This window comes from Ambystoma mexicanum, chromosome 2p (genome assembly GCF_040938575.1).
Source record: "Ambystoma mexicanum isolate Mex_15411 chromosome 2p, UKY_AmexF1_1, whole genome shotgun sequence".
Classification (NCBI taxonomy): domain Eukaryota; kingdom Metazoa; phylum Chordata; class Amphibia; order Caudata; family Ambystomatidae; genus Ambystoma; species Ambystoma mexicanum.
The window spans coordinates 144,817,986-144,841,848 of record NC_090923.1 but is presented as its reverse complement, the minus strand read 5'-3'; the positions used below and the strand labels follow the sequence as shown (position 1 = coordinate 144,841,848).

Below are 23,863 nucleotides of genomic sequence, written 5' to 3'. Positions count from 1 at the left end.
TTCTTTACTAAATATGTAGCTCAAACCAGAAACTGTTCCAAAGGGGGACAATCAAATTGAGTCCTGAATGTTTTCATTACACTAGCTGGAATAATTTGCGAAAAAGCATCTACTTTACAGAACGCTGCATACTAGCTTAAAGGTGATGATGTAACACAGTCTGCAAAAAATAAAAACGGATACAGCTTTTGAGGAAGCAACATTTTTACAGATAATATGAAAAACAGGTTTCACGGCTCTTTAGCACTATGACTGTGTGGCAATCCCCATCAGTTAATGGGCCTCATCAGGAGTCTTGCAGTACACAGGTGCTATTTCCGCAGAGCGGAAATAGCATTACTGCTGTGATTCGTGGTGCAAAAAGTGCATCGGTCCCCGGCAGCAACAATATTTGCACTTGGCAGAAATAGCGCCGAAACACGTGCTACCGCTAAATAATATGACGTAAATAGCACTATTGCACTGTGCCGGCGCTATTAGAGCCGGTGGAAAACGTGTCACTGCTGGACGGGAAGCACTGTGGTGGCCATTTTGAAACCACATTTCATTAAATATCTGAGTTTCCTGTAGCCATCCAGACGAGCAAACCAGACAGAATGTCACAGTTAGGGGGCCAGGGGCAAGTCTACCCAAATTTAGTGAGGGGAGCTGGTGGTGCTTGCCAATGAGGTTGATGGAGGAGAAGTGCAGCTCTGTACTGGATTTGGGGCCATCAACGGCATTGGAAGTGCAGAGGCGGGTGCCGGCAGCCAGGAGGCAGAATGTGAGTGCAGCCCCCCCTCAACACATGCACATGCAACTCTGATATCCTAGCACAGGATTCCCCAGTGGACAGACACATGAGTCAGGCAGTGCGACAGGGTGCAGTGAGTAGGTGCCACATCAGCCACCTACCGAAGCATCCATGTGCCAGTGCACCAAGGCCCCCCCTTTGAGTCCGAGCAGTGGGGAGGGCAGCCAAGGGACCCATCCAAGTGCCATGCACCACACACCCACAGCGGGAGCACAGCAGTGCCCTCTAGGGACCTGCCAGTGCAATGTACCCTGCCACCCCCACAATCTAAATGACACCTGTGGAGGTGACGTGGGTGCATGCGGATCAGAATCATGCATGTCCGACAACAGCTTCCCCAGCATTGCCATCTTGCCATCCACACACTGCCCCGCACCCAAATCTGCACCCGTCTCATCGTTGTGAATCCACTTGCCAACACTCCAGAACAAGACTGTCCATCGGCACAATTGCCTGGGTCCCTACTCATCACCATGTATTGAATGCTATGCACGCCAAAACATGTGTGGGAACGACACCTAACGCCATTACCTATGTCCCCTACAGGCGCACAAGCAACGCCAAAGGCGTCCGAGGATGAAGAGGTGGCTGGTCCGTCTGTGGGTGTGACGTCCCGGCACACAGACACCACCATCACCCAGCAAAGGGGCAGACATGCCACATGTAGGCGGAAGTCACAGAAAGCCACTACGCATCACAGCAGGAGCATGCCAACTCCAGCCGACAACACCTATGCAGCTCTGAACATCATCAGGGAGGACACACCACACAGTCCAGTGACACTGGAGACACAGGTCAACAGCAGCCCTGACTCTGACCATGCCAGCAACCTCTGGGCACAGTCTCTGCCCAGGGGTTGCTGTCAGCAGCACACCACTATAGCCGAGAGCCAACCACCTCGGCAACAGCACAGCCAGACCCCTGCAATCCCACCATGCCGCTGGTGCTTATCAAAGTTGGAGCCAGACACTGACACACACTCCTTTGGGTCCCCTGTGGCAAGCCCACACCAACAGCGGACCCCCTTACCACTGTCACAAACAGCTACAATCAGCATGCTCATGCAGAGGCTGGGGGAGATGGAAGTGCGGCAAAGGGAGATGGAGGCCATCGGCCACACCCATGCCGACCATTTGCAGGCTATTAGCGATGTAATCCACGGAGCAACATGCAGGATGGCACGTGACTATGCGATGACCTGGTGGGTCACAAACGCCAGTACGGTTGCGCTGACGGCATATGGACAAAGGGTGAGGGAAATGACTAAGGGGTTCTCAGCCCTTGCAGCAATGAGCTCCAACAGCAACAGTTCCAGGGGGCCGGCTCCATCCCTTCCTGTTCTACTATGCCAACCAAGGAATCCCAGGAGTGTGTACTAGGTGCCAGTCCCTGCGCCAGCTGCGTGAAAGATCACCGGCTGCTGGGAATCGCGGGAAGAGGCAATGACCACAGTAATGGCCATGCAAACTATTGGCCTAAATGGCCATCCCATGGACTCTTTTGGAATCTGGGGGAGGGGGACTGTGTGCTGGGGTGTTGGTGTTCGGCGGGCAGCGGGGGGACTGTGTGCTGTGGTGTTGGTAGTGGGTGGGGGTTAGGGGGACTGTGTGCTGCAGTGTTGGTGGTGGGCGGAGGGAGGAGGGATTGTGTGCTGGGGTGTTGGTGGTGGGCAGGCAGCGGGGGGACTGTGTGCTGTGGTGTTGGTAGTGGGTGGGGGTTAGGGGGACTGAGTGCTGGGGTGTTGGAGGTGCGTGGCGGGAGGAGGGATTGTGTGCTGGGGTGTTGGTGGTGGTGGGGAGGGAGGACTGTGTGCTGGGGTGTTGGTGGTGGGTGAAGGGGACTGTGTGCTGGGGTGTAGGTGATGGGTGGGGGAGGGGGATAGTTGGTTCACAAAGTTAGATAAAAGTTTGTTGAACATCATACATGCGTGGACATTCCTGATTGTGTTCATGTGCAGTTTATTCAGAGTGCTGGAAGTGGACAGAGGCAAGGTATTGTACTAGAAATAATTGTCTATTAGTGCATGCCGGGCAAGTATCTCTTCCCTTAAACCATCCCTGGGAGTGTCTGCTCTGGCTGCTACCTCATGCTTTTCATCTGCGTTTTCCTTCGGGTGTGGCATTTCTGCATCTGGGGGTAGTGGCACATTTCTCCTCAGGCAAATGTTATGTAGCATTATGATATGATGCGATATGATATGTTAAGTCATTTATAACGTGCCTGTACACATGCGCATAGCTTTTACAATTTTGCCCACTTTGTACATTAGGGCACCGCCAGTGCGATCTAGGCACCGGAATCGTGCCTTGAAGAGTCCAAATGTGCACTCAATGCACACACAGGTCCGTCTGTGGGCATGGTTGTAGGCGGTCTTGTGTAGTGTCTGTGGATCACGCACAGGAGTCATCTGCCACACCAGCTGTGGATATCCAGAGTCACCTGCATGGAGTGGCATACAGACATTAGTCACTTGTCTCATACATGTGTATGTGTGATGTCCGTGCAGCCTTTGTCAATGGTGACATGCATAGCTTTGCCTGCACTCGGTGTGACATTGGCGGGCCTGCTGTTGGGTGCTGCAGCGAGGATGTGCGCTGCGCCTCATTCTTGATGCATTGTGGTACATGTGGTTGTGTGTGTTGTTGTAATGGCAGTGGTATGTGCACATCAGCGTGTGTGTCTAGTTGTATCCGACTTGTGCATGCTCCCTTGGATGACCCCTGTCGTTGGTGCAGGCTGTAATAACGCTGATACGTTTTGTGTCTGGCTGTATTTGCACCAACTCGTAAGCTGGTGGAGCGTTATTGGTGGCGCTAATTCTGTTACCGCCGGATTTAAGGGCTACCACCCAAATCCTGATGACACCCAATTTCTCTACTACATACTACATAAATAGAGAGATGCAATTATTAAAAGCTTTTGATCAGTGTTAGTGTAATTCATCTCTGCAGCTGCCAACTTGGCAGATACAAAAGCTGTGGTCTGCAATGGCCCCCTTACAAGAACGTTTGGCGACTTCCCCCCTTAAAACCAAATTTGAGCTGTCAAATTGTACAAAGGGCCTCATCACGAGTTTGGCGGTAGCCCTTAAATGTGGTGGTAATGCTAATACCGCCACATTTAAGGGCTTGCCCTATTATGAGTTGAGCATAAAGTTTGGAGTTTTACCTCCATCTTTCCACCTTTTTTTTTGCCATTTTCGGTACTATTTCTGCCATCGCTATTACTGCCGGTTGTAATAGCTACCCTAACCCCACTGGGTTCAATGGACCCAGTGGGGAATGGAGACTTACCACTGTACCACTACTCACTAATAGCGCCGGACCAAGCAGCGGTAACACTAATAGTGGTGGGCAGTGGTCAATTAGCGCCGGGACACCACCCAACCCCTGATGAGGCCCAAAGAATAGTTAGGTGGCATCAGGATACTGGATGGATGAGAAGTGAATCCATTCTTAAATTCTTAAATTCTTGGTAAGCCTTGTCAGCCACAGGTGTCAACATAAATTTGGACTAGCTTGGTGATGGGGTGTCCAATTTGGATACATCCTTGATGAATCTCCTGCACCATATGATGAGTCTAGGGACTTTGAAAGCGAATGCATTGTTCCACCTCTGCATAGTATTTCCAGTTTGTGCAATAAAAGGTATCACCTCCTGAAATTTGTGGGATGACTCTGAGAACCTTTAAAAGCTTCTAAAGGCCACTTTGGAACTGCTAACACTTTGTTGGTGTTCATTTCTAATACAGGTGATGAGATGACAAAGTATAAAGATTTGACCACCTCAGTATGAATCTTGCTCTTTTCCAGCTTTGTGCCCATGTGATTTTCCCTACGCTTCTGTATAACCAGTTAGCCTTGACCTTAATTTGATTGTGACTATGAGAGAAAATTAAAATGTTGTTGATGTATACGGCCACAAGCACATCTAGAAAATAATGGATAATACTGGAAGCAGCCATGGCATATCAAAAGCCAAATTACATTAGTTTGTATTCGTAGAGCCAACACTGCTCCTACATCTTCCACTCGACTTCATCCCTTACATAGACCAAATGGTGGGCCCCATGGAAAGCTAATTTGGTGAAATTGGTGGCATTCTGGGTCTGATCTAACATTACAGAGATGAGTGGCACACGGTATCGATTTTGATACTATTCAGTGTTCTGTAGTCAATGCCGGTCCTTAAGGCACCATCCTTCCTTGAAACAAAGAACGCTGGAGAGGCAGCTGGAGTAATGAGCCACATTCTTCGCAAGGGATTCCTCTTCTAGTGAATATGAAATCCATATTGCTTTGGTATAACCACAGGCAATGAACTGCCCAGTAGCTCCAGGGATAAGCTTCACCCAGTGTAAAACCTATAGGCTTTACTATCAACTGTGGTGCCCTTTCATTTAAAACAAACATTGCAAAGAAGACTCAAGCAGATTGGCACCAGCATGCACTCCTCCGTAAAACTAAGCCTTTCAACTGTGCTCCGAGTTTCAGAACAGTTGTGCAAACCCTGGTCATCTCTCACCTGGATGCTGCCATAGTCCTACTAGAGTGCCAGATGCCACCCAGGTCTCTCTAAATGTAGTCCAGTATGATTTATCACAGGACTAAGAACATTCTACCACATCACCCTCATCCTCAAGGAGCTGCACTGGTTACCACTCGAAGCACACCTCATGTTGAAGACTGCCTGTAAACCCTACAAAGCAGTCACAACAAAAACACCACTGTACTTTGCTGATACACTCAACATCTACAGCGGGGAAACACACCACCAGAAGCCACAGCATCACTGGGCTAGAAACAAAGAATTGCATGAGAGTAAAAAAAAAAAAAGGAATCAGGCTTCGCTATGCTATGCACCCGGAACTGGGACAAGTTAGCTATGCAGATAAGACTGGCCCCCTCCAACAAACACTTCAGGAAGGACATGAAAACCCAACCCTTCAAAGAACATCTTGCCAAACCCATATCACTGCACACAATGCTATTTCTCCCCCTCCAGGGTTCTCCCATCCCTTGATTCCTCCCCCTACACATCCCAGCTCCTCTGCTACCCCAGCAGTCTACTTGTAACCTCCTAAGTGCTATTACTTTGTACAGTACTCCGCTGCATCCTAGATAGGATTGTGCTATACAAATCCCATGCATCCATTTCACTGAACCACAATGGGCAGGTGTTGTCAGTGTATGTTTATCTAGTGCAGGTTATAAAGCCAAGAGAAGCATGATAGCTGAGAATTCCGTGCATGTTGAAGCTAATTGTTCTATGTAGATTATATAGTGTTAAGACCCTCTCCGCCGTGCTGGATCGGGTGTTATCGTCCCGGGTCCCGAGTTGGAGGGTGTGTGGGGGAGATGGTGGGCTGCAACGCCAGACATCAGGTGGCTTGGAACAAGGGGTAGAGTTGGAGTATCAGCCAATGTTTCCATCCTTCTGATTGGCCGGCTCCCACCCACGGGGTGCTAAAATGTGTAGTTGTTAATAGCATTATATTTTCCACCATATAATCCACAAAGTTGGTAAATCGACTTTGTGAACTTGTATTCAGATGTTCCAAAATGGCATTGTTCTATTGAGAGCAGCTCTCCTGATAGAACTAGATCTCAGCAAGAAATGAAGTACCCTCACAATCCACGCTTTAAAAGGCGGATGTAATGACCCTATTTTAACCTAGTTCTCATGCGTACCTTGGAGCACATCAGGATATGCCCGTGAGCATCTCAGGTTTGCACCAGCTCTCTTAGTACTGATTCACAAAGCCTAAAAGTGTAGCAAATCTGTCTCAGATGTCTGAGATGCCAGGGAGCAAATCTTGGTAAATCACATTTTCACTTCAGCATTGTAAAGATGCTCTTGGCGTCTCCAGATTTACACCAGTTTCAACCATTATGCATCAGGTGTAAGTCAAAGATGCTGATGGGAATCTATTTATCAAATGGAAACGTTTGTAAACAGGCCCCTATCTCCATAAGCTATAACTCCCATTCTAATTTCCTACATGCACAGATATTTAGCAATAGCTCAGTCTATCCCCAATAAAAAAAACCTTTTTATTTCTATAAAGTGGATTCCTTAATGCAACAAAGGCTCCTTGGAGAGCAAAACAGCAGCAGAGAAATTGTCCCTGGGTTGTCATAGTAGGCAGATCTGTGGGCAAGATTGGCAAGTGAAGACTATTGAGGTATGGTTTGCCCAGTATCACAGTCATGCACCTACCAGTCAAAGCATTCCATGAAACTTGGCAAAGATCCTGCTTGATGCGTCCAGCGATGCATTGTGTTCTGTAGCCTACTGGCATAAGTTTATGAAATTCACCCTTGGAGCCACATCCCAAACGCAATAAACTCCACACAACCTTGAAATACGAGGCCACGCTTTTTCACATAGCCTATGGAACCACTCCTGTATAACTTGAAAAGAAACATAATGCAGCAACCATTGCATAAAAGGCTATCTGGCGTAATACGTTTGTTTTCGACAGCAGTTCGTGTGCACGTTGTTCGTACACTCAACCAGTTACATATCCATTTTTATGTATGCATCAATGTGTGTGGTGGTTTATAGGGTTTATATTGACATTTTCGAACGCCATATTTTCGAAATGCCATTTTGTCGACACAGAATTGCTGAATTTTTTTTGTTTCTATTTTTTTTTTTTAACTGGGGGGTTCCCCCCCACAATCCCCTGTTTTTTTTATTGACACTTTTTTAAACTAATGAAACAAAAATAAAGCATTCGAAAAAAAATTAATTTGTTTTGCAAAATGGCATTTCGATAATATGTTTTCGACAATTTAACCGGATACCGTGTGTGGTGGACTATGGGGTGCAGGTTTTGGCTTGTGGAGGTGAAGGAATGGCAGTGTTTGGCTGTAGGGGTTATTTGGAGAGGGCAGCAGACTAGGGTGTGAACACCAAGCGAAAGTAGATTAGGAACCATATGGGAGACATACAGATTATGGAGAATATGCAAACACATACCTGCTTTCTGATCTCTGCATAATCTGAAAAAAAAGAAACGAAAAAGACATGGGTTATAAATAGGGTATTATTGCTTCTTCATGCTAATGAAATACTTTCAAGGTTATTAGTATGACAGATGCTTTATGCCGAAATACATTTCGAATTATGGGGGTCATTGTATGGGAGGGGTTCTGGTTCAAAATTACCCAAAATAAAATTCCAATTGTCATAGTATTGTTTCCGCTGTTGTTTTGGATGAAATTAGACAAATTAGCTCATTTGAACATGTACTGCATGTTGCTAAAGAGTTGTCAAAAACTTGATTTTGTAGATCAGCTGCAGGAATAAAATGTCCCTTTTTCGTTGTTGAGAATTGTGCAGTGACATGGCTTTACTAAGGTTGCTGTATAATAGATTCATGTTTAGGAATCAGACCTGAGCCCACCCTACAGAGACTTTGCACCAATGCAGAGCAGTTTTACAAGGCATTTGCAACGGATGATAATTATTCTAATGCAAAAATGCATATGTGTTTGCACAAGAGCAATTCATGCCGCATGCAAACACTGCACCTGTGCGAAGAGTCTGTAATAAAACCTCGGAGTCTAACTTCACTATCTAAGAAGATGATCTCCATGGATTGTATCACCATGCCCAGACTTTCCATGGATACAATGCATGATAGTATGGAGAGTATCCATGGGCATACCCTCCATACATAGTATCACCATGGACAGTATCCATGATAGTATAATAGTATTGCGAGACTCCATGATAGTGTAATAAAAATGCAAGTTCTGTGCGGTGAAAAGGTGCACGAGAGACTGTAAAATAGAGGGGGTTCCTTTTGTTACAGAATTCAAGCCCAAAATAAAAGTAACCTGCATATAAAAGAAATGCAGGGGCACTGGTAAGTATAACCAGACTTAGAGGTTGGCTAAGACGCAGTAAATAGGCCTTATAGAACGCCTTTGCAGCAAACGTGTGTTAGCTTTTTATTAATCTGCAACAAAGCCGCAGTGGCTGGTAACACATCACAGGTCCCACAATCCCAGGCTGGTATGGTAAGAAGCAAAACAATAGTTGTTGTTCTTTCAAGGTCACAGATAAGAACCCATGGGTCCCGCGGACAGACATGGTGATCATAACCATTTTAATAATTCAAAGTGATTTGCAAAATGCGATTTTTAGATGGAGTCAGAAGAACTACAGAGGTTTAAAATTGCCCCTTAGTACGTTTCGCCTGGGAAGAAGTTTGAAGAGTTCTCAACGTTTGTATAGGAGTACATCTGTGGTTCATGGCTCTGACAGTGTTATGGTAGGGAGCACTTCTCACAGGAACTTAGATGAGATAAGCGGGGCAGATGAATAAAGTGTTGCTGGTTATCTCAAATGTTTTTCAATGAATTGTCATTATGATGTGGGAAGTTGGGGTTGGATTGTGACATCACATATTGTAATTGTGGGCGTTGTGGGAAGGTTTGTGGAACCCATTGCAGAACATAATGTATGTTTTTCTAAAAGGATAACATGTGCGAGCACCAATCAGCTTGGTGTGGGGAGATTTTTTCATATTGCAAAGTTACCAATGTTAATTTGCTCGATTATTATAAAACTCTTAGATTTAGGGACGTTTCTTTGCCAGAGCCTTTTCATGCAGTACTGTTCTCCAATCTGTTTGAATATAGCTGTCCCAGCTGCAGCTGGGCTCCGAATAAACCTGCATTACTTCTTGCGTTTGGACTACTCTTGTAATTTTTGATTGTTGAGTTCTGAGGCGACACCCGACACATTTTTGGAGGCCCCAGCAGGATATCTCAGGCTTTCGACCGAGGCATAGGAATTCCAGCCATGCTCCCGGAGGAGTGCGGAACAGCGTCCGTTGGCCAGTACTAAGAGCTCGAGCAAGAGGTGGTCTGCAGACGCCAATTTCCAAAACGTCTGGCTGGTCCGGCGCTGCCTTCACTCCAACTGAAGTGCAAGCCTTTACAGGGAGACTCTGAGGTTGTGAGAAGTGAAGAATCTCCTAGAAGGATACGTGTGTGTACTCGTGCATGAAAAGCGCAAAGGGTGCTACGGACTATTTTTTGGTGTATTGCGACGCACCCTCAGATTGTTGGAGGGCGATTGACCATAGTAGTGTTAGGTTTAGGTCTGCCGATCCGATAGGGAGCAGGTGGGTAGTGGCACATCTGCGTTAGAGCAGATGGTTGCGTAACAAGTGGCGGACCTTGTTAGGCAAGAGCTGCGCGTATTGTAGGCAATTGGTATAGTTGCGAGATAGTAAGTATTAAAGTGCGATAATGACATCCTATTGGATGGATGCACCACTTAATCACATGTGCAGGAAACTGCCCTAATATCATGACAAAATAACAAAGTACCATTTTGAGTGGGTACATGACACAGTGGGGAAATGACCTGGAGAGGAAAGGTTCGACAAAATTATTATCGACAGTATGTATTCATATTTGTCGGCTACCCACAAAGGTGCAAAGCTTAAAAGAGGCAGGACATTCTAGGACTTTGGAAGTTGTGAAAAGGATAAAGAAACAGAGAAGGGGAAGGAGGAAGAGGAGTATCAGGGTAGTGCCCTGCCCCCTTCATATACGATCTACCCATTACTAAAACCACCTGCAGGATATTCGAATCCTAAACGAGTGTCTCAAGATAAGGAAGGAACACATACAAGGAAAGATGTGGGAGAAGGGAGTGCCAGTTGTAAGGATGAGAAGGGGAGGTGGAAATACGTAGTAGACATTAAAAAGAGCACCCAGCAGCAACTTTACTCTGTGTTCAGGGAAGATGAGAAAGGAGATAGAGAAAAAAGGAAAAGAACAAGAAAAGGCAGCTGTGTTTTGTATGCGTTGCTAAGCAACACCTCCACAGCTGATCCAAACGCTCTGATAGGCCATGTCTATCTACTTGGCCCAATCAGTGCCACTGGCAGGCGGAAGCCGCCCCCACACCAGAAGGCCCACAGAAAAAGGCCACAACCTGTCTGCGCCTGTCTGTGCCGCCAGGCCTCGGGGCATGTTACGCTGTTTAAACTCACCTCTCCTCCAGTTACCGTGTGTCTCCTTACCCTGACCACCCTACCATCGCTTGCCACATTACAACAAGATAACGATCCTCAGTGAGACTACAGACCATGCCTTCACCGATCTCACCTGATACTGCGGTAAGGAAAGACAATCTGCATTGGCCCTGACATAACTTGCAGCCAAAATTCTAATTACTGCACGCTGCGAAAGTGCATCCTGATAACACATAATCTGTTTACAATCGCTATTGCAAAAGTTGCCATAATGGCTGCAATCAGATTGTTGCCCCGCACAAGCACTACCTTTACATCTAAAGTGACCCAACATCACGACAATCGAGGTGCCCTTACCTATGGGCTACCTTGCTCTGCGGAACACCCTATTATAATACTTCCGCACCCATCTCATCCAGATTCGCGTTGCACCTCTGTGCATCATTGCACACATGATCTATGACTGCCCATACTACATAATGTGATTATCTAACTATTTGTCAGTTTAAACATGATTTCTGCTAGCCGTTACTCTCCCAGGCGTACAGTTTACTAACTTACATTCTCTGTTCTTATTCTAATTGCCAGTTGCAAAGTGATTTACCCATAATCTGTTGCAAATTGATTTACTCATGATGCAAATTACGTTTCAATGTTGATTAATGATTCCTGAGATTTATGTATAACTCGCCCTATGTATATTGTAGCTGTTAGTCACCATAGCCAGACAAATCGCTTTGCTTCAGCCCATATAGCATATAGCATTTCATAATCCTGTTGTAACCTGTTATTACGAGTATATCTTGGTATACTGCCTGTTATATATGGCAATACTGCCTCACTCAACTTAACTAGTCATAGGCTTCATATACCCACTCCTAGCCTCAGCGCTACCTTACTTCTACTAAATAGCCCCTATCCCAGCATCACTTCAGAGCCGATCGCTGCATACCTGTATTGCTCCATGTCAAATGCCTTTGCTAGCCACCATCGGCATATTACATTATTTACTGCCTTGACTTGGTACACGCTGAAGTGGGAGAATGGAAAAACAGGCTCCCCTCCTTCCCCTCTCGCGCCTGGCCTAAAGGATCACGGCCAAGGCACCCGCCACGAGAAGAGTTTGCCCATCTACCAGACGACCAAATACCCTGGTACAGGAACATACGGATGTGTCCATCTGCCTGCCCAGCAGCCCGCCCTGCCCATGCCGACACCTGCGGCGCGGATCAACTAGACTAAAACCTACACGTCGTTAGAGATGCCATGACGACCTAGCCAACGGTCAGCACACCTGTGCAAATATACACATTGGACACTCCTGCACCAATCTACACGAAGAATATACTCAGTGCTATGACGTAGGCGACAGACATACTCACGGACGTGCATCTTTATTATTTTCCACATAGGCTCTCAAAATGCAGAAACGCAAGACGCATCATGAACTCATCTAAAGAGCTTGCTTACGCTTCTCCTAAAACCAAGTGCCATAATGAGAAATATAACGAAGACACGATACTGGTCATAAGATAATATGATACTATAACCTAAAGCGCCTGTGCACCAAACGGTTCCACCTATACACCAGGCCTAAGTAGGCCGCAAGCAAGAGCTCCCATGGACGTTAAAAGAACAAGAGTCAGGTTGCTGATCCTGCAGAATGAGCCTGGCGAAAGCAGACAGCCAAGGTCGCAATGTTGCAAACCCACATTCCAAAAGCAGACCATCAAGGGCACGATGTTGCAACCTCGCACGCCGCGCACCAACGTTAAAGTCACACCTGCAAATTAAACCAGGCACACAGTGGAAAAACAATATTAATTGTGCAGAATTCTGCCTCAAACACGGTCCCACCTCACGTGACCAAGCCGAACCTGACAGGATGCCAAGCCCAGGAGGAAGAAGACGTCTGGATCCCTCGTTACAAGATACAGGCAGATACAATTAACAAGGCTCAATGGACATCTGCGACAGTGGGAGTAGTCGGCCTCCCAGCTTATGAATAAGTCCTCACATTGTCTGCACGTACTCATAATGAAACATTGTTGCAACTGACAGGTACACCGAGAGCTGGGAACAGCGATGGTCCCAGACTGGGAAGCTCGCGGGTGCACCAATCAGAACATGGGGCTCTTATCACTGACGCCATTAACATTAACCAATCATCAGGGGTCTTCATGTAACAATTCTCATGTATCTAATTGTAGGGACAACCCAGATATATCGCCTGACTAAACCTTGACTACTAATATTGTTCCCTATACGTATGCTATACTAACCCTACCACTCGAGCAACCAATTAAGAGTGGCGATAGGTTTTTTGCTAACTTTCCGATGTGACGCAAGTAGCGCGTCATACTAAGGTAAAAAGGGCCTGCGAGCCCCACGATTGTGTGTGTGTCAGGACAGACGCGTACGATCCTTGACCCATCCCTGCCGTTTTGTCTAATAAACAGCAGAGTCACCTTGCTTCTTGCGTGTGTCTCATTCTCTATCTCTTTTGGGATATACGGGAGGAGTTGGGGCCTCCCTGCCCGGAGGTCTGCGGACGGCCCGGCCGACCCCGGCAGAATTTCCCCCCCCCGACAACGCACTATCCCAACCACCGCTCCTCACACTTATAACCACTATCTACAGTGACACCACACCTAACCTAGCTGGCCTAGTAATGAAATTGCTTGCCATACTTATCACAAGCATTCTAAACACATTTACCCCTTTACTATTACCTACAATGGCATCATATGCATCAGTCGCCATTGCAAATGGGAAAAGCAATGTCACACAGGTACCCACCACAGTCCACTACACCCCACGCAGAACATCTAGCATACCCTATCTATGGCCTTAAGACTACCACCGTCAGACAGTATCATTCCTACCACATTTCTACCCTCCTTCCACCAAAAGGCAACTAAACCTAATCGTACGCCCAAACAGCGCAAAGTAATTTTTAGCCACCCACACCAACCCAATGGATCAAGCTCTTCGCCAAAAGACCTACTCCCAACCAACCTTGTCCAACAAAAATCAGGAACTCTAGAATTGATTCCAGATTTATGACAGCAAGCCCTCTACCAATTAATGGTAAAAGTAAAACCAATATTAAATCCACGCCTACAAATTTAAAAGTAGAAACCCTCTGAACAGCAAAGCCACTAATACGCCATCTTTGCGAGAAAGCACCACCACTACAACAAAGAACTCAGATAGCACTACCTTGTTCATCAAGGAAGCGCTCATGAACGCCAGACCCTGCCATCTCACGCACTTGATATTGCAGACCTCATAGACAAGAACGACCCTGACTTCCTAGCCATAACTGAGACTTGATTACACGTTGCGGCAGGGCGTTCGCTCACACTCGCCATACAAGACGAGTACAGTATCCTCAGACAAGATAGAGAATCCTCAAAAGGCGGCAGAGTCGCCTTTATTATAAAAACCTTACTAGGCCTTAGGTCCTTACCAAACCAAGCAATCCCTTCAGGTGAATTACTATCTATCAAGTTACCCATCACAGCATCCCGAACTACGACCATCCACCTTATGTATAGACCACCAGGGCCACTTTCCTCCTTTCGAGGAAAACATTACTACACTTCTTACATCAAACACCAAACTAGGCTCTCAAATTATGCTACTAGGAAACCTCAACCTAGGACTGCACGACTCCAAAGATGACAATGCTCTATCTGTCGCTAACACTATATCTGAACTAGGCTTCATACATCGTATCTCTCAGCCTACCCACAACAAAAGGAGAACATTAGATTGAATCGCAGACATCAACTGCAACATTAATATCCTTTCCAACACACCCTGTGCCTATTCTGACCACGAACCAAACCTGGTTTGGCGTGCATAGTAAAACACGAGAAAGACCTTTACAAAAAGAAATGGCGGATAAACCCAGCCAGAACCAAATGAAATTAAAAGGGGCCCAGCGGATAAAATTTCGAGGCTACCACCATAGCCTCTAACAGTACCGAGGCTATTTTCATAGCTCACTGTAAAATAAAAATGGTAGAGACCACTGCCACCAGCCAATTCGTAGAGAAAGGGGAACAAAATAATGTTCCATGAGAAACAGACAAAAAGGGATGACTATGAACCCTCCCAGTACACTATGGAAGATAGTTTGTACTGGGTCTGTACATTTAAAAAGACTAGTAAAAGTCAATGGCCCTCATTACGACCCTGGCGGAAAGTGACTGACCGGACCGCCACAGCGTAAATAGCGTTTCCGCCATTGCACGAAGGAGCAAAGTGCGGCCCATTCCGACCCATCGGGCACGAGCACCACGGCATGGCGGAAGTGCAAAGTCCGCGAAGGCGGAAATGACCCCAAAACGGCCCACACCGCCGCCGTACGGCGCCCTAGGTGCAATACCGCAACCCATCACAGCGGACACCGCAGTGTGCGCCTACCGGAAAGGGAAACATCCTGCCGTACACCTATAAAACCACTAAAACCACACAACCACTAAAAACACTACCCTGAGACACACCCAACCCGTCATCCACCCTAGCGAAACCAAGAAAAATGGGAAAAGTAGCGAAGAAAGCGTGCGACCGCAAGCGGCAGGTCCACTTCTACCGTGAGGAACTCACCGTGCTAACAGAGACCCTCCAGGAGAATGCTGCCGTCGTCTTCTGCACACAAATGACCAGGACGGCACTTGCAAACAAGAAGGCCATATGGGCTCTGGTGGCACAGCGGGTAAGTGCGGTGGGGACCGCACCCCGCACCCCACAGCAATGCCGAAAGCGATGGGATGACCTGCGGATACGCGTCCGCAGCATACTCTCTGCCAACCGCAACATTGCCACAGCCACCGGGGGAGGTCCTGAATCACCCATCAAGTTGACCCCCTGGGAAGAAATCTGTGCCTCCACCATCGGAATGGAGAGCATAGAGGGAGTCGGAGGGATGGAGAAAGGAGTGCAGACATCCGAAGATTCAGGTAGGTGGGCCAAATAAAACAATGCTAAATCCACAATGTCCAATCATGTGAAGTACCATGTGTCCACATAGTGCAACAGAAACACATGTCCAGGAGAACGTCCACACACATCGGCCTGATAGCGCACTTTAAAACTCACAATAAATACATAAATAATTAAAAACCCCTAAAACACCCACTACACGTGCAGCAGGCACACCCTAACTGCAGGCTGCCAAACAACTGCACCCTCACTCCACACACAAATGAAAGCACCTCCAAGGCACCGACCCAAATCACCCTCAGGTACCACCCCAATGCATGTGATACAATGCCATTCCAATACCCACAGACCCATTAATAACCCTCGCCCTCCTTTACTCCACCACAGGGTCCGATCCAAACGACGAGCATCAGGACACCCCTACCAGCACACCTGCAAAGAGGGCCAAGACCAACGGCCAAAGACCCTCCACCTCAGCTGCACGCATCAAGACACGGCAGCAGCACAAATCAGGTGGCAGCACAGAGGAGGGAACATCAACAGGCACCCCAGCAGCCAGCATGCCCACAACACCACCACCACAGGTCCCCCCAACGGATGCCACAGAAGGCACTGCCTCTGGTGGCAGCAGCACCATAGGTGACACCCCATTGATGGCAGCATGCTCCGACACAGAAGACGGGGATGTCGAAGTCAGATCCATCCATGACCTGTCCCAATCCCCCTGTCTGTCCCATCCCGTACAACATGAGGATACCACGCAGGGGCACCCACAAGACGACGACTGGCCATCCCCCACAAGCCCTGTGGCAAGGCAACATGAGGTCAACAGCCCCTCTGTGACACCCCCGCAAATGGCCATGGCCCAGCAGAGGCAACAGTCCCTCGACCAGTTAATCGTGCAACAGCAGCAACTGGCCACGCTCCTCAAGGACCATGCCGATGAATGTGGGGGCACTAAGGCAGACATAGAAACATCAACTGAGACACTTAGGGCAGAAATGGTGAGAAGTACAGAGACAATAAGGGCACAAATGGAGAGTAGCACCGAGAGCCTGAGAGTCCAAATGGAGACTAGCACCGAGAGCCTGAGAGTCCAAATGGAGAGTGGCACCGAGAGCCTGAGAGTCCAAATGGAGAGTGGCACCGAGAGCCTGAGAGTCCAAATGGAGAGAAGCACCGAGAGCCTGAGGGGGGAACTGCATGCGACGTCCACAGACGTATGTGCCGAACTTGCCGCAGTGCGCCGTGTGCTCACTGAGCTCTCACAAACCCTTAGGGACATGCATGGACGTGAGCAGGCAGAGACATCATCCGTTGCAAGTTCCGTCCAGGGCAGCCCCCAACGTAGATCTGGGAGGAACCTGCGCTCCACAGGCAGGGGTGCCCCTGATACCCGCAGAGGGGGCTTGCAATAGCGACAGCCCACTGACAATGAGCATCTTTGGACACTGGTGTTCGGGGGGGAGGTAGGAGGGTGGAGGGGGTGTGTTGGGCTCACTTGGGTGGCGGGTCGATAGGGTGTTCAATATGATATCACATATGCCATAAACAGTGCACGATCAACCAATGTGATGTGTGGACAATGATCATTGTGTACTAGGCCATCATAGGCGTACAGTCCATATTGTGCATGTACCAGACACACACAGTGCCACGAGTACCGTGTCCATGTATCAGCCACCAGGCGTGAGTGCTAGAAGCATGCATCAATGAGATGCTGACGAATGTCACGGCCCTCCGGTGCCTCGCAGACTCCTTGAGGTGCTGCCACATCCCCACCCTCATCATGATCATCATCAGGTGCTTGCAGTTCTGCGTCAGGGGGCATGGGCACATTTCTACGTACGCACATGTTGTGGAGCATGACACATGCCATCACCATCTTTGCAACCTTCTCATGGCGGTACAGGAGTGCCCCGCCAGACCTGCTGAGGCAGCGGAAACGAGTCTTCAGTAGGCCGAATGCCTGTTCAATGACTACACGGGTACGTGAGTGGGCATGGTTGTAGTCCTCCTCATGCTGGTCCCGTGGGTTCCGGACTGGTGTGAGGAGCCATCTCTTCAGTGGATATCCAGCATCACCTGTATGTGGACGATAAACGGATTATGTGGAATGCCATTGCTACGTACGCACACCACCCCCCCCCCTTCCTGCCAGGTCATTGCCGAATCACATACCCCACATTATCATGCATGTAATGAGACTCACCGAGTAGCCAGGATCTGTTCCCTGCGTGTCGCTCCATGTAGCGTGGTATTGTAGAGTTCCTCAAGACCATAGAATCATGGGTTGATCCAGGGAATCGGGCACAACAATGTGTAATGATCCTGTTGGAGTCACACACCATTTGTACATTCAGGGAATGAAATTGTTTTCGGTTGCGGTACTGGGCCTCCATGGCATGTGGGACGACCAATTCAACATGGGTGCAGTCGATGGCACCAATGCAACCCGGTATGCCGCCAAGTGCATGGAATCCCACTTTCGTGTTTGTAATTTCCTGCTCCGAGCGTGGTAGGGAGATGTAGTTGTCTGCGTGCTGCAGGAGGGCATCGAGCACTTGCAATAGTGTCCGTGAGAACAGTGGCTGAGAAATGCCATGCAACTGTCCGACTGTGTGCTGGTAGGTGCCTGTGGCCAGGAAGTGGAGTACAGACACCACCTTCAGTAGGGGTGGGATGGCGGTTGGGCTATCTATCATGCTGACAAGGTCAGCCTGTGTCATGTCCACAATGTCGGCTATGGTGTCCCGGTCCAAACGGTAGAGGGTGTGGATCTGCTCATCAGTGAGGTTGAACGGATGTGCTCGGAGGCGTGGGATTGCGGCCTGCCTGCGTGGTGGTAGTGGCTGTGCTGGCGGCCCTTGCTGGCCCTGCCTTGCCCTCCTCCTCCTCCTGCGTCTCCTCCGTGCGGCCGGTTGTAGTTGGTGTTCGTCTTCTTCTTGGAGTTGGAGTACTTGCAGTGCTCTCAGGTCCCCCAGGGCCAACATCGCGAGTCCTGCCGGTAGCATTTCGGAGTGTGTGTGGTTGTGGGAGGAGACTGGGTGTGCAATTTATGTGTTTTCAGGCTGTATGGCCTCCACCTGTGGTGATTCATTCCACCTGTGCAAGCTGCTCTCCCCTTTGGCCGAGCACGTCCCGCACACAACGCTGCAATTCGGTAATGGCATCTTGCTATTGCAATCATGTATTTGTACCCGATGGCCGTGTAACATTTGTTGATATGTACATTCGGCTATGGTCCCATTGTTTCACATACAATCTTTGCCGTCGCGAACAGACTTGTGAAGGGTCAGTGGAACGTAGTACTCGAGTAACGGTGGGCCCTCATGCATCACTGTACCGAGTTGCACCGACGGGCGGGGCGTCCCATTTGTGGGTGAAGGCAGTTGCCATTTTCACACACAGCCGCACTAGATGGATTAATTTGTGATTTCAAACGGCCACAGATGCCTTTTCGACGTGATGTTGCAAATGAGGAATTCGAAGGGCGGCGCTTTCGGTTTTCAGCTCGCGGCGAGGAGATGCCCACAGGTCTGACTGCAAATATAACGTTCTATTGTTCAATGTCCTTGAGACAGGGGCCATGGCGAGGAAGCAATGATTGATATGAATAGTTTGGGATGCGCAATAGCGACGTGGGCGATGAGGCCGGACGTTCCCAAATACATGTTACTTCACAACACTGGAATTACGGGATGGGGCACTGTGGATTTTGCAGGCTGCATAACGCACAGACTCAATGGATATTTCTAATGTTATGTGAGTAAATGTTCTGGCGTTTTTATACCGGGATGAGGGAATGATGAATGGATGCATGGGCAGATGATTTGATACAGAGTTTGCCATGTTCAGGGCTTCTTGGAATCTATCCGCCTCCCCTGCGCTATGTGATGCAGGGCTGCCATAGTGGGACCATCGTCTATCTGGCCTTGTTGAGCCCTCCCTTTCTCGACGCGCCTTCAGACACTTGTGTCCATGCACGTTAACAATCCCATCAGATGGATTCTGTTTTGACAGACGCATGCACAGGTACACTCGTTTGTGATGGTGTTTACACCTCGATATAGATGGTTATGAGTCGCAAGTGGTTTTGGGGTGGTGATGATCCTTTGGAGTGGGCTAGCATGCATATGGCTGTGGATTCAGTGTGATCATTGAAGTGAGTTGTTCGGATGTAGTTCTGATGGCCATTCTGTTCTTTTTCTTTTCTTTTGGTTGACAGGTATCTCCTCCCCTTTTGCCACTGCCATCTGTATGCCACTCCTGCAGATGGCTTTTACTCCCGACACCTGCTGCTTCGTGTTAATCAGTGGAGCAGCATTACGATCTTATGGGACGATCGCCAATGGGCCACATGCCCTTACGCAGTACTAGTGGCTCGGAGCAACATTTCGGCCTTTCAGCTGGACTAGTACCTCCCCATTGGGCCGGCCCTGCGGTTCTGTGCGCTTCCATGTTGCCTTTTCGTACGTGAATGTGGCTCTGTGTACCATGATGGAACAGGGCGTCACACAAGTAGTGGCTGGTCATTTCTTGCGGATGCAGCCCACAATGGTGAAATGTGTTTTGGAGTTCATGGCCTGATGGCTGTATGGCCTTGGTGATTTTGTTGTGCATTAAATTTCTATTCTGATTTGGCCCGTGTAGCGTTCTTCTTTGCAAGTGATGTGGCATATTCCTATTTGGGGAGCGATGTATTGTGAGGAGATCTGCATTGGGTTCCAGCTTCGGAGTTTAGTTGCGTGGTACTGTACTGGCCGCGTTTGCCTACGAAGCCCGTGAGGTCAGGGATGGGGGCTGCCAATATGACTGTTTGAATGTTGTCATGCTCAGGGGCGGGGGATTGGGTTTTGTGTAACAGATGCCGGTCAGCCAGGTGGACTGGTGGAATGATGTGATTTTCGGAATATTGCTGGTCACAGGTGCCTGTGTTTGCGTGCGTTTCTTGGTGGGGGACTGTGGTCATGTCCATTGGGATGGCTTCTGTATTCGTGCCATCTGTGCCCTGCAGCTCCCATTGGCCCCTCTTGTGTTTCATTTGTTCGTTGGCATGCATGGGTGACTTGTACATTTCAATGGTTGCATTGTGACTTCATTGCACCTACGGGGAGTTGTACTTTGTGGGCAGGGAGCGGTGTACAGGCACTCAGTGGGGCCGTTTACGGTTGATTCGCGATGCCGTACTTCTCACCATGGCGGAATGGTACATTCCGCCATGCTTGATGGCGTTAGGTACATGTCCGCTAGGGTCGGAATTAGCGTACCCTTGCGCCATGGTGGTGTTTACGGTTTGGCATGGCGCGCGTGCGCGTGCTTGGTGCAGTTAGCGTTGGCGTTCACTACGGTGTCGCTAATGGCTTCGTACTTTGCGGTGACGGGTCATAGTCGCACCGAGCGCTATTCGATGGCGGTATTGCATTTCCGCCATCGTTTTCCGAATTCCGCCAGGGTCGTAATGAGGCCCAATGACAACTTTACATGTTCTGGGAGACAGTAGTCAGTCTCAGAAAATCGAGTTTAAAGAGTGGGAAGTCTAAAAATACAACCCTGTGTCACTGCACTGAAGGTGCTGTGTGACACACAGTTAAAGGATGATGCCTATGGAGTAGGTGAGACTCCATAGTCTATGAGCACAAAATGTACAACACACAGCAAAAACACACGTAAGAGTGGGGAAAAAGGCTAACACTCTTACCAGGTGAAAAAAATAAATCCTAGAAATCCAGCAAAGCCGCTTGGGGAAATTAGCCATTCTGGAGAATTCTCCCTAATATGAAGGAACCTTGCACTGCTGCGGGATGTGTTCTAGATTTGTAAGAAGCCTGCATTTCTGAGGCCCGGGCTTTGCCTGTTCTATGAAGATTGATCTGCTCCACCTGCAACTTTACCTGGTATTTGTGAAGGAAGGACAGCAACCGTCCTAAACACTGCAACCCACTCGCACCTCCTACACTTACTAGGAGCAACAGTAGAGAAATGACTGCCTCTGTAAAAACCCATCCTAAACCACCCCATCCCTAACAAGGACCCTTCCTCTTTGGTAGATCTGTACAACAGTACACTACTCAACACCATTAACACAATAGCGCCACTGAAAATGCGGAAAGCCTAACCCCGTTCACACATTAATACATGGTTCACCCTGCACCTTAGAACCCTGCGCAAAAACAAAAACAATTGCCGAAACACTTTGGAAAAGCCTTCCCTCAGCACCTAAAAAAGATACATTCGTAAAAGCCTCCCTCACATATAAAGCTGCCATCCACCAAACCAAAAGGGACATTTACTATTATTAGCGCCATGGTTCATGCCGGTAAAATACCGACACCGCCTTGGTGGAAAGGGGAATTACCGCCCCATTGCAAGGTTGGCGGGGCGGTAATTCCCCCTTCCACCATTGCCCTTCCCCATTTCCATTTTTGCCCCATAGGGCATAATGGGAATGGGGAAGGCGCTAATTACGGCATCGCAAATTGTGGTACCGTAATTAGCTCCCTGGGTCCCTTTGCGGGTTGGTTTTCAACGCCTGCAAAAAGCAGGCATTAAATTCCCCAACCCGCAAAGGGACCTCGTAGTAAGGCGGTAAGGATTTACCGGTCCTCAGTTACTGCTAGAACAGGATACACTTGCACTCCCTGAGGGCACCCCATTGGGAAAATGTATTGGCGGATGATGTAAATGGATTACATCCCACCACTGTCACTCTGGTGTATTGGGGCACAGTGTTCTGTCCTAATAATGTGACCCCCTTTGTGTACTTGTGCCTGTACTGGTGCCTGCAATATGCTTACTGTATGTGGGGTTCCTGCCACTGTCCCACCTTGCACTTGTACTTTTGCCTGGGTGGATATGCTCTGTAGTTTTGTTGGCTGCATCTGTAATTGCGGCTGCGATGTCACCTGTATTTGCTGGGGTGCTGGTGTATAAGGTTGCTGTTGTTGCCCTGATTGTGCTATTAATAGGCATCTCCATGCAAAATGACCAAAACTTCCACATGCAAAACACTGTCCCCCAAACCATGGCCCCATGCCCTTGTACCCCATACCCCAGTCCAGATGTTTAATATCTTCTCCCTGTCTGATACGATCCGGTGTAACCATTTACTCCCCCTCTCTGCACAACCCCTGGCTGTTGCCGCAAATTTACAAATGCAGGCTGTTGCCGCAAATTTACAAATGCAGGCTGTAGTTGCATCTGCACCATTCCCCACTGCTGATTGGGTGGTACTTGAGTGTACCCTCATCATTGATTGATTGATTGATTGATTGATTGATATTTTATTTCTATCGCGCTCATACACAAGTGTTTCAGAGCGCGACAAGGCAATGGAGGGGAACAGAGGAGAACAAAAACAGCGATCTTACTAGACCCAGTGACATTGAGAACACGCAAGTGCATGGGAGAGGGGGGAGGGGAAAAGTGCATGGAAGGGGGAGAGGTGGAAAGTGCGATGCAGAGGAGAAACAGATAAATAACAATAAATAAATAACAAAGGCAACTAACAGTGGTAATGCAGCCAGCAATATTCAAGTGCTAGGTTTAAGGCAGCAGACAGGGTAGGTCTGATAAGTGCAGGAAGAAAAAGGGTGGGCTGTATGGGTACAGATACAGACCCCAGTGCAGGGGGAGGCCCGGAGGCAGTGTGGGAGGGTGGCAGGATGAGCAGGTACCTGGGCCCAAAAGACAGAGGGTGGCCAAGTGCACGGTGCCAAGAGAGTACAGATCAGCAGGGGAGAGGGGGAGCAAAGGCAGAAGAAAAGAAGAAGGTCTTCAGGTGCTTCCGGAACCGGAGATGGTTCTCCTCAAGTTTTAGAGTGGCAGGGAGGCTGTTCCAAAGGGAGGCCTCAGCCGAAGACAGAGATCTACCCCCAGCTCGTTTCTTAGAAAAACGACTGACCCTGAGTGAGTTGGAGGTAGAGGAGCGAAGAGGTCGAGAGGAGAGGTATTTGCAGAGGGATAGCTGAAGGTATTTCCGTTGCATTACCGTTGCCACTGGGAACCCCACCTGCTGCGCCTGTGGAACGAAAACTGGACCTGTGAGCAGTGCTCCTTCCATGTTTATTTTAGCTAGTTGTTTTTGAACTAATTTGTTTTCAGCATTTGTTGCA

The 23,863-nt window shown here is 48.5% G+C and overlaps 1 protein-coding gene across 1 annotated transcript in view; it reads right to left on the bottom strand.

The window, feature by feature from the left end:
• The window catches only part of LOC138567726 (uncharacterized), a 561,708-nt gene that overhangs the window by 449,824 nt on the left and 88,021 nt on the right, over window positions 1-23,863 (bottom strand). The window contains exon 2 of the mRNA XM_069646203.1: window positions 7,778-7,800. Coding sequence (XP_069502304.1) covers window positions 7,778-7,800 — 23 coding nt within the window. The remainder of the gene's footprint in view (window positions 1-7,777; window positions 7,801-23,863) is intronic.